The 11607-nt window shown below is 44.8% G+C and overlaps 1 protein-coding gene across 2 annotated transcripts; it reads right to left on the bottom strand.

The window, feature by feature from the left end:
- Positions 1 to 1673: 1673 nt before the first annotated feature.
- On the bottom strand, positions 1674 to 3211 carry BTG4 (BTG anti-proliferation factor 4). 2 transcript variants are annotated; one of them, XM_069741589.1, is made up of 4 exons: positions 3039 to 3211; positions 2634 to 2771; positions 2353 to 2560; positions 1674 to 1905 (listed from the first exon to the last, which is right to left on the bottom strand). In XM_069741589.1, exons 1-4 carry the CDS (start codon positions 3209 to 3211, stop codon positions 1720 to 1722), a joined length of 705 nt encoding a protein of 234 aa, XP_069597690.1. In that variant the 3' UTR covers positions 1674 to 1719. The 2 variants fall into 2 exon arrangements, with proteins under 2 accessions (XP_069597690.1, XP_069597691.1); XM_069741590.1 differs by having other exon boundaries at positions 2365 to 2560.
- Positions 3212 to 11607: the final 8396 nt, after the last annotated feature.

Here is an 11607-nt window from a genome sequence, read left to right as displayed (position 1 = left end):
ACCTTTATACAAAAGAGTGTTTGTGTTGTTTTTAAAGATTTAGACGGCGAAGGAGGCTTTTGGGTAGCGAGCTCCACAGTATGAGGGAAGCAGAGGAGAAAGACTGCGCGAGTAAAAAGAGGGAGAGAACAAGAGATTACATCAGAGATGTGTGGAAGGGGTCAGGTTAAGTCAGTATAATTCTTTGGGTTGTGGTCAGTGAAGAGATTCACATGGGTAGTTGGAGAACCACAAGAGTTAGACGGAAGACCTAAGAACAAATGTTGCAGTAGTCCAGGAGAGCGGAGATTAGGGCAAGCAGTACAATTTTGTTGAGTCAAGATTAAGGAAAGGACAGGCTTGAGAAATTACATTTGGAGTCAAAAAGGTGGAGTCTAACAGAGCATTTGCTTATTTTAGGCCACAGATGAGGTGAAGAACGTGAGGAGTCATTAAAGAGTTGATGAAAATTGAGCAAGTTGGTGGAAAGTAGACAGCTTCAGTATCTGCACCGGAGGCTGTAAACGGCCCCATCCACATGTAGTGGATTTTAAGTCTGTAGCTGATCTAGAAACTGGTGAAGAGTATACATGCCTTCATTATTGCTTAATAAACCTTGCCCTTCTGAAATATTTTTTTTTTTTTGGAATTACAATGGATGAATTTTTCCCTAAAAATCCAGTAACACAGTTGAGCTCAGGATCAAGATGCCCTACTTCTGTGGCTCCCGATTCTCCTTATGGCTTCAATGTTACAAGGAAGTTCCCCTACATGAACTATTAAATAGCACCCGAGTCATTACAGCCAAGAGCGTTGTTCTCACCTTGTGAAGTGATACAGGTGGGTGGCCATGAATACAGTCTGTATCAGGTGTCCAGAGACACGGTCATTTGTACCACTTACAGTAGATGAACATGCCAAGATATCAGGTGCAAGCATATTTTTGTAGGTTGTCATCCAACTGTTTGTGATATCAGTTATGTCAATGTACCAAGTCTAGCCGTGTTGTCCCAACATCTCAGTTGACCTACATAGGACACTTATCCTTCTATAGGACGTTAAGTCTCCAACATCATAATAAGTCTTGATGCTAGGTGTGAAGACCTAGAGCCGGTACACCCATTTAAGTGAGTAGGTCCAATTTAGTTGTGTCACCTGAGATCAGAAACTGCACCACCCTTGCCAGTGGCATACCAGCTGTGCTCCAAAGTTACAATACCAGACAGACCATGGTCCGGCATAGAGCGGTTTCTTAAAAGTGTAAGAATGAATTATCCAGGACTTCTATTTGTGGAGATCAATGCTGAATTGGAGGGGGTTCCAAAACTCCACACAGCAGGGCCTGAAGTGGCCAGGCATGAGAGATCAAGATCAGTATATGAACCTTTTGTAGGCCACCTGCTTTGGCTGTGGAAATGGGCCCAGTTACATCTTGGGCCCCTGTGCATCAGTCCCTGCCAGACATACAGCAGCTGATATAGGAGCTGCAGTACCAAGAGTGACCATTTCACGGTGGGGAGCTATGCAATTAGAAGTATAAGGGAATCTGTCACCATATACACAGATCAAGCCAGTAAGAAATAAAAGAATTACTTAATTTATTCATTTGTTAAAAATAAAAATGTCAGTGCATAGATCATGTCACAGAACAAAACATAAAAATATAAATAGTCAGTTTTCATAAAAACATTGTATAAAATCAGAGCACCACTTTTTTTCTAAAACCAGGTCATTTTCTTGTCATCGTTTTGTGTTCACCCAGTGATATCGGTCAAGGCGAGGGCCGGCGGCCTTTCTGTAGGGTTTGTAGGCTCTGTGCTGAGGATAGTAACCCGCAGGCTGGGGCTGGTGGTAGCCATCATTTGGGTAGTTCTTTCGACGAGGGAATTGGGACCAGGTTTGGGTAGGTTGGCTGTATTCTGTGCACTGCAAGAGAGACAGGACAGGGTTATGGGGTACAGACAGTAGTGCAACATGAAGACCTAAACAAAAGGAGCCATATTGGGTTTCCACCAATGGAGAAAGGCAGCGTTACAGTATTTGTGGCATAGCACCTGCGCATTGGTTGATCATTTTGTGCCAAGACTTCACAGAATGACTGTTCAAACTAGTTACAGGCGCTCGGTGCTTCAAGGCGGAGGCAAACCTTTACATACACTCCCCACACTGCTGTCTCAATAACACCAGAGCTGGTAGTGAAATGAGGGGGTGATTGAGGGAAAAGGTATCCAAGTGGCCAGCTCTGCTGTGAAGCGCCGAGAGTCAGGACCTAGTTTTTAACAGTCATTCTGTGCCGACAGTCCCTTTTAGAAAGCCAAACCTACGGCGCATCATTGCTATAGCACAGTAAGCCATAAGTGAAGACCTCCATACCTTCGGGTGTGCCCGGTAGATACTCTTGGGATTGCTCACAGTAGGGATGATCTTCGGTTCTTTTACAGAAGTCTCTTCATCCGAAGACGTCCCGGAGTGATAGTCAGAAGTGGCCTTCTCTACGGCGGTGCTAATTCTCTTTGACACGTTACAATCATCTTTACCCATGAAGCTTGCGATTGTGAACGGGTTGTTTTTCTCACCATATCTGTGCAGAAGTAGAACATGAGTTTTGTCTTCATACTTCTCACTAGCTATGCAAAACACACTCCACCACCTACCTACAGCAGACTTCAAACGGATCCACCCAGATGGTCATTTCCTTTGGCAATCCAAGATCCTCAAAGTCTACGTCGCTCTCGGCACAGGTTTGCTCCAAGACTGAGTCAACCGACTGACACTTATTAATTCTTATGCATCTGGAAGAGATTTTGCCTTTTACCAAGCAGGTAAGCAGGACATTGCTATACAATTACGGTACTTTGGCCTCCAAGTAACTCATATTGGCAATGTGGCCACCAAAACTACTATATGTTGGAGGGTTGGGAGATAAGAAACTTGCGATATCAGAAGTCTGCTTCCTTCTCCAATCACAAGTCCCTAATATCTGCAGTTAGACAGTATGTAGAGGATTAAAGAGAAACTATATATTGGGAGAGGTGTAGCGATCATCTCAACCATCTTACCGAAAAGCTTGTCCTTTTGATGGATTTTCTGTATACCAGTGGGATTTATATCTTGCAAATAGGATGGTCGTCAGTTTGGCACCGAACTTTTCTATTTTCTGCTTGCTCAGCTTCTGGTGCTTCTTCACCAGCATCGTGATGAAGACAACGGTGGCGGCAATTTCTTCCTTCATTATTTAATTTAGTAAATGACACTGGGTGATGGAAGAGCTGTGGAGGGGAATAAAACGGGGCATTTTTTTACTGAATTATTGCAGAAGACTGAACAAGTACACAAGGCATTTGAAGAAGCGGCACTTTAATACGTTGCATGTTACTTATCCCCTGTTGCTTTGGTGCTGTTAACCCTTTGAACACAGGATTCCAGTGAGCATGTGCTGCAGTTATGTCAGAAAGGGAAAGACAGCGCACACATGGTCGACTTGCAGTGTGAACAGGGCTTTGATCATCTGATTCTCCAGTGCATTCAGGGTTTAATTGTTAGGGTTTTTTTTTTTTTTTTACTACTACACATTCATCTTTTGGGATATGGAGAGTCCCTACCCTTCCCTCTACAGTCCAAGGGCCACATTGCCGGACAACCTACCCAATGGGCCACAATAAGACCAATAAGTATCTAAGGCTACTTTCACACTGGCTTTTAATACATCGCAATGCGTCGTTTAGGGGAAAAAACGCATCCTGCAAAGTTGTTTGCAGGATGCGTTTTTGCCCCATAGAGTAACATTACCGACACATTGTCACACGTCGCAACTGTCGTGCGACGGTTGCGCCGTGTTGTGGCAGACCGCCGGGAGCAAAAAACGTTAAATGTAACGTTTATTTGCTGCCTAAAGACCGCTTTTTCCGACCGCGCATGCGCAGCCGGAACTCTGCCCCCACCTCCCAATGGGGCAGCGGATGCAGTGCGACGGGCCGAATCCGACGCTGGTGAGAAAGTAGCTTAGTATGTGCTAATAAATCTTTAGGGCTCCTATTGATCAGGAGGATGGCAGTTCTCTAAAGCTTTGTTCAACATTTGTAAGCCAAAGCCGGGGATGGGTGAAAAGCAGTGACAGGTTTCCTAGTATACTTTTCCTCCAATTATAAGCCAAAACCTGCAACAGATATTCATGTTGGTCCACTGCAGAAAGTGTCACTTGTGCAAAAAAAAAAAAAAAAAGAGAAGGTTAATGTCCACTGTGCATGGACTTGTATATTCCCTCTTTGGGCTGCAGTGGGTAGCCTGCAAAATTTAAGTTCTCAGCACAACCTGCAACCATTCCCAGTCATCAGAAACAAGCCCATGAAACCAACTTTCAGTCTTAGAAAACGTCTACATTTTCGCAGAAGGGCAAAACCGTCCATGAGACTCCACAACCTGTTAGCCTCTGCTCACAAGGAGCCACTTGTCTCCATCCTCACCTGAGTACAAGCTTCCTCTGATGTAGCACTCAGCTCTGTGATGGAGGATTATATAGGAGTAGTCTTACCGCCACAGGTGGATCTAGATGACACTAATCACCGGGAGCTCACAGAGGGATCTGACCACATGTAGGCTAGGATCTCATGACCATTCTATGCAGGTTGGGGTATGTGCGCATTATGTCTTTGTTCTGCCAATGGAAACGCTTAGGGTATGTGCACACGTTGCGGATTCTCTGCGGATCCGCAGCGTTTTTTGCAGTGTATAAACGCTGCAGATCCGCAATTGATTTACAGTACAATGTAAATCAACGAGAAAAAAATGCTGTGCACACTTTGCGGAAATGCTGCGGTTCAAAAGAATAAGCATGTCACTTCTTTTTTGTGAATCTGCAGCGTTTTTGTACCCATTCCATTATAGAAAACCGCAGGGGAAAAAAACCCACAGCAAATCCGCAAGAAACCCGCAGCACAAACGCACAAAAAACGCTGCGGAACCGCACAAAAAACGCGACAAATCCGCAGGTGCGTTTTCTGCCAGGAGAGGCAGAATTCGCACCAGAAATTCCTAAGCCTAATCCGCAACGTGTGCACATAGCCTTAAGGAAAACTGATGGGTTTAGCGTCATTTTGTGGCGGTTTCACTATACAAGCAATAAAAATGCTACTTCTTTTAACTGAGACAGTTAGGCTATGTGCACACGTTGCAGATTGGGGTGCAGAAGTTTTTGCACAAAATCTGCATCTCCTGGCAGAAAACGCAGGTGCAGATTTGATGCGGATTTTGCGCGTCTTTGTTGCGGATTTTATGCGTTTTTTTTACCCCTGTGGATTTCTATAATGGAAGGGTGCAGTAACGCGGCAGATCCGCACAAAACAAGTGACATGCTCCTTCTTTCAATCCGCTGCGTTTTCCATGCGGAATTTTCCGCACCATCAGCACTGCATTTTTTTTTTCCTGTTGATTTACAATGTACTGTAAATCACTTTGCGGATCTGCAGCGTTTCTGCGTGGAAAAAAAACGCTGCTGATCTGCACTAAATCCGCAACGTGCGCACACAGCCTAAAAAGAGGTAACAATAGACTGAACACATGCGCAGCAATATTGTTTTTAATATTCCTCTTCAGCACCACTTTTGCGGGGGTTTTTTTTTTTTTTTTTCAGGCGATCTACTGAAAAAGACGTCATATGCACGAATCCTTGAAAAAAAAAAAACGTTTTGGAAAGAATTTGGCACCAAAATCCACATTTACTACCACTTCACATAACTCTTTGAACAAGCGTCCTACTCATTTCCATAGAAAAACGCACCTAGAGTGCACATTGGTGCTGTTTTATTTTCCACGTGGACAGAGAAGCAACATTCCAATTTCTGAGGCGCATCGGCTTAAAAAAAAAATGTTTCAGATTTGACGTCTGAATCAATCGAAAAAAATAATTTAACAATTAAAAAATGAACGCCGAGGAACGTAACGGACAATCTGGAGGGAAAAAAACTTTTCAAATGTGACGAGTACAACTTGTAGTTGGGCAAAAACTTTGCTACTTTTGGCACTTTTTTTGAAAAGTGAACTGAGCTTAGCGGAAGACGGCAAATTCTTTTATCATTTCTGCCACCAAAGTACTAGAGCCCCCAACCTGTAATGGACGGCTCAGTGCGTGCGTGCTGCGGCGGTTCGCGGTCGTACAAGTCCCGTCTGCACAGGAAGATGCACCACGGAATACAAGGATCTTCTGCAAAAGATCATTTCACCCGATGAATGAACATTTTTCTCATCTAACGAGTGATGGACAGCCTCTTTAAAATTAAAGATAATCTCCTTTTAAAGAGCGCTCGTTCACGGTAATCTGTGAGTGTAAAGGCAGCCTAAGAGTGCCCCCTGCTGGTATGAGGATAATGTGGTCTAGAGCGCCATATAATAATACTGACAACTGTATGAATGCGGATCTGTCACCAGGTGTCGTGATGCAAGCTGTATACGCTATTAATCAGATGTATTAGACCTGATGAGGCTGATATACTTACTTTGAAGTTCCATTTAGAATGGCTGTATTAGGCCGAATGCACACATTCAGTATTTGGTGCGTTTTTTTTACCCCAGTATTTGTAAGCCAAAACCAGGAATGGGTGATAAATGCTGAAGGGGTGCAAATGTTTCTATTATGCTTTAGCTCTGACTCTTCCACTCCTGGTTTTGGCCTACAGATACTGGGGTAAAAAAAACTCACCAAATACTCAATGTGTGCACATGCTCTTATCCTGAGCCAGGGATGGATTAAAATATGCTCAAATACAGTCGTTATGACATTATTATTTTTTGTTTCCCATATAGTAAGTACACCAGTCTCATCAGATCTAAGAGATGGTGTTTTGACCCCTTTTTTTTAATCGTTTTTGGTTAATTTCAGATGAATGATTTTTTTTCATGCCTGATTTGTAGAGGTAAGTGTCAGGCTAACCAGGGGTCTTGATATCCCAAACTGACACATGATATAAATACACTAAAATCCAGTTGCATCATGGTGCCCTGCTCTGACATCCGCACATAGGACCTGTGCCCTCTGCCTGTGCACCCGCTGCCCACAAGGATATTGTACTTCATTAGCTCGGTGCAGGCATCTAATCCTGCAGGATTTATGAAACCAGGGTCATACACAGAAACCTTAATCTTAGCATGGATCTAATGGTGGTTAGATGGTTATAGCCCCGGTAATGTCAGCACGCAGTATAAGCGGTGTGCCAGTATTTCTGAACAGGTTGCATCCTCAGTGGATGAATTCTTGGCTTTGTCTAAAAACTCTGGGTTGGTTGGACCCTTTTTTTAAAAAAAAAAGAAAAAATAGAATAAGAATTTTGGACCCCATCCCATTCTCAGTGCTGGACTCATAGCAGTGCCGTGGGATTCCTCTATGGTGGGTCCATGCTGAATGTAGTGGTGTCAGTACCACAGACTCTACAATAGATGGCGCCAAAGTTCACATTGTGAGATCTGCACTAGTAAAGAAGAGTTCGGGCCCCGTATACTCTTTTGTGACTTTTTTGGATGTCTGTTGTGGCCTTGTCTCTTTTCCAACAAGTGGATGACGCTTAGAAGTTCTATATAGAAATGTCATAATTTTCTGTTGCAGCTCGCGGAGTACTAGTTTAAACCGCACGATCATATCTTTATTTGCATATATAACACATATAATTACTTTATATACATAGCACCAACATATTCTGTAGCAATGTACACAGGCTATTACTTAAACTTTCAGTATTGTATGTTTCTGGAGTGTTTGGCGGAAACCGGAGAATCTCACACAAATTCATACAACCTCCAGGCTGATGATTCCATTGGTCAGATTTGAGGCCACGGTTCTCACAATATCTGTAGCGTTTCTCCATTTACACCCACGGAAGTGAATGGTTTCGCAGCAGCCTGACTCCCTCTTTCCTACTGAATAAACTTGTCAGCTTAGCAAGTAGCTAGCTCATATATTTGGCCAGCTTCGTCTCATTTTCTTAAATGGGTAAAATCGCAACCTGCTGGTAAAACAAACTTTTTCATTCTCAAGTTTTCTGCTCTTTGACAATGTTACCGGCCACCTCTGCAGCCCATCAGCGGTGGCCGATCCCGTAATCAAGGAGCAGAGTACTTGCATGATCTGCTGTAGCTCCTGCGAGCACTGCTCTGAAGCTGGCTAAATCCTCAGTCTTCTTCCCAACCCTAACCCATCTCTTCAGCCATCACTAATAACTGGTGCTTTCCTCTCATGCATCAAACATGCCTCAATCACACCCATCCTCTGTGTCTAGCTATCGCCCCATATCACTTCTCCCCTATGAATCAAAAATACTGAAACAACACGTCCATCTTGAACTGTCCTATCATCTCTCCTCCTGCTCCCTATATGACCGCATCACTCGACTGAATCTGTCCCGACTATAATCACTAATGACCTACTAACCGCCAAAGCTAAGCGACACTACTCCGTCCTCCTCCTCCTGGACCTGTCCTCTGCCTTCAACCCAGTGGACCATTCCCTCTTACTACAGACCCTCTCATCTCTTGGCATCACAGACTTGGCCGTATCTTGGATCTCCTCTTACCTAACAGACCGGACATTCAGAGTCTCCCACTCACGCACCACCTCTTCATCTCACCCCTTATCTGTCGATGTCACGCAAGGTTCAGTTCTAGGGCCCCTGCTCTTCTCCATCTACACATTCAGCCCAGGACAGCTCATAGAGTCCCATGGCTTTCAGTATCACCTCTATGCTGATGACACCGATCTATCTCTCTGGACCTGACATTGCCTCCTTTCTAACCAGCATCCTACAATGTCTGTCTGCTATTCCATCCTTCTTCTCTGCTCAATTTCTAAAAGTTAACATTGACAAAACAGAATTCATCATCTTTCCCCCATCTCACTCAACACACCCAACAGACCTGGCCAGCAAAGTCAATGGCTGCTCACTCTCCCCAGTCCCACAAGCTCGCTGCCTCGGGGTAATCCTTGACACTGATCTCTCTTTCAAAGCACACATCCAAACCCTTTCTACCACTGCCGACTCCAACTCCAAAATATTTCCCAGATCCCTACATTACTTAACCAAGAATCTGCAAAAACCCCAATCCATGCCCTCATTATCTCCCGCCTTGACTACTGCAACCTCCTGCTCTGTGGCCTCCCCTCGAACACTCTCGCACCCCTCCAATCTATTCTAAACTCTGCTGCCCGACTAATCCACCTGTCCCCCCGCTATTCCCCTACTCTCTGTCAATCCCTTCATCGGCTCCTCATTGCCCTTAGACTCCAGTACAAAACTTTAACCATGACATTACCTGCACGCAACCTCTGATCCTCACAAGATCTCCTTCTCTACACCCCTCTAATCACTTTTTCCCATAATCTCACACTAGATTTCTCCCGTGCATCCCCCCTACTATGGAACTCTCTATCTCAACATACAACACTCTCATCTACCATGAAAACCTTCTAGAACCTGAAGGCCTACTTCTTCCGACAAGCCTGCAACCTGCCGTAACCAGGGGCAAAACAATCATGGTTGCAGTAGTCACCGCTGCAACCGGGCCTGCTGGGTCAGGTGCCCGCCGATGCCAGCAGAAACTTCAACTGGATGACTATGGGGGTGCATTAGATTCTATGGAGAACCATAGGAGTGCATTATAATAATAATAATCTTTTATTTTTATATAGCGCTAACATATTCCGCAGCGCTTTACAGTTTGCACACATTATCATCGCTGTCCCCGTTGGGGCTCACAATATAAATTCCCTATCAGTATGTCTTTAGAATGTGGGAGGAAACCGGAGTGCCCGGAGGAAACCCACGCAAACACGGAGAGAACATACAAACTCTTTGCAGATGTTGTCCTTGGTGGGGTTTGAACCCAGGACCCCAGCGCTGCAAGGCTGCTGTGCTAACCACTGCGCCACGTACTGCCCATTATACTACATGGAGGATTATGGGGGCGACGTATACTATATGGAGGACTATATGGGGCTCATTATACTATATGGAAGGCTATGTAGGGCCATTATAGTATTTGAAGGGCTATATGGGGGGCATTATACTGTATGCAAGCAAATATACAGTATGAAGATTTGCGTGGGGTCCATCATACTGTGTGGAGGGCTGTGTGGGGGCCATTATACAGTATGGTGAGGTGTGGGGGCCATTATATTGCATGGAGGGCTGTGTAGGGGTCACAGTTGGGGGATCATACTGTGTTGGGGTCACCATACTTTGCCTTGGGAGTTGAGGTGGGATACAGTAGGGTCATTATACTGTGCATATGGAGGCTAATGTGGAAGAATTCACTATGGGGTATCATACTGTGTTTGGGGGGCCCTTTTGTTGGTATCATACTTTATGGGGAAATGAAAAAGTAATCTAGGACTTCAGCAAGAGGAAAATTACTATGTAAAGTCTGGAAAGTTGTGAGGTATGCTTTCCTTTGACCCCGACAATTATTTATCTATTTTTTTTAGGGGGGTCGAATTAAAACTTCTGCTATGGGGCCCCATGATTTCTATGTAGAAAGCTGGCTGTGCGAGGATCTCTGGTATTTATAAGGGGTGAGAAGGATGGTGAAAATAACCAAATTTTGAATAATCTTGTACAGAAATATAGAAGTAGCAATTCATATCTTCATCTCGCTCTCCTATCAGCACTCATTCCAGCAACACACAGTCACTCACCCAAGCATTGGCCTCATAGTTCCTAAAGTTCCTCCTAAGTATGTGCCCCCTCCACATTCCACCTACTGGAGCTTTCATTCTATAGATATTAATATGGAGTCGGCCCTCTGCAGATAAAACAGGTCTGACTCTTCTGGGAAGGATTTCAACAAGATTTTGGAGGTGCCTATCGTAATTTTTTCCCCTTCATCCAGAAGACCTTTTGTAAGGTCAGATATTGATGTTGGGGAGAGGCCAGGCTCACAATCTCCAATCCAGTTCATCCCAAAGGTCTTGGATGGGTCCGAGATCCAGTCTCTGTGCGGCCGCTCATGTTCTCCCCTTCCATGTCTGTATGGACCTTGTGCAGTGGGCACAGTCATGAGGCAGTCCCCAAAATCCTACATAAAGCTGAAGCATTAAGCTTTCCCTTCGCTATAACTAAGGGGCTGAGGCCGTCCCCCCGATAACAGCCCATAGTATTATCCTCCTCCAACCCTGGCACAATAACACAACTAAAAGGCTCTGGCAAGTGTCCAGGGTTGCGGAGCGGCATTGGAATAAAACACATTCACAAGATGCCTTCACTGCATTCAAACAGGCAACACTCGCTTTTAAATCTGCTCTCCCCTCTGCTAAACAGGCCTACTTCACAGCCCTCGTATCTTCCCTATCCTACAACCCCAAACAGTTATTCAAAACCTTTAACTCCCTCCTCCACCCCCCACTACCCGCTCCAACCTCCCTCATCTCTGCTGAGGACTGAGTGCCACACACTTTAAAAATAAGATCGACCAAACAAGCCACGTCTTCATTGTTCAACCACCACAACCCCTTTGTATACCAGACCAATGCCCAAACCCCATAACCTCCCTATCCAACATCACTTAATTGTCTCCTCTCGAAAGCGCACCTCACCACCTTGTGCGCTCGACCCCATCCCATCCCACCTCCTCCTTAACCTCACCACCACT

The sequence above is a fragment of the Ranitomeya imitator genome, chromosome 10 (genome assembly GCF_032444005.1).
Source record: "Ranitomeya imitator isolate aRanImi1 chromosome 10, aRanImi1.pri, whole genome shotgun sequence".
NCBI classification, from domain to species: Eukaryota; Metazoa; Chordata; class Amphibia; order Anura; family Dendrobatidae; genus Ranitomeya; species Ranitomeya imitator.
The sequence above is the reverse complement of the archived record's forward strand: the minus strand, read 5'-3'. Positions and strand labels throughout refer to the sequence as shown.

Bases quoted from the DNA above. Each gene is read 5' to 3' on its own strand.
- BTG4 (XM_069741589.1), bottom strand. From the start codon at position 3,211: ATGAAGGAAGAAATTGCCGCCACCGTTGTCTTCATCACGATGCTGGTG. The intron at 2,772-3,038 runs GTAAGATGGTTG...AATCTCTTCCAG, and splicing joins TCAAAAGGACAAGCTTTTCG to ATGCATAAGAATTAATAAGT. The intron at 1,906-2,352 runs GTATGGAGGTCT...TCTCTCTTGCAG, and splicing joins TCTACCGGGCACACCCGAAG to TGCACAGAATACAGCCAACC.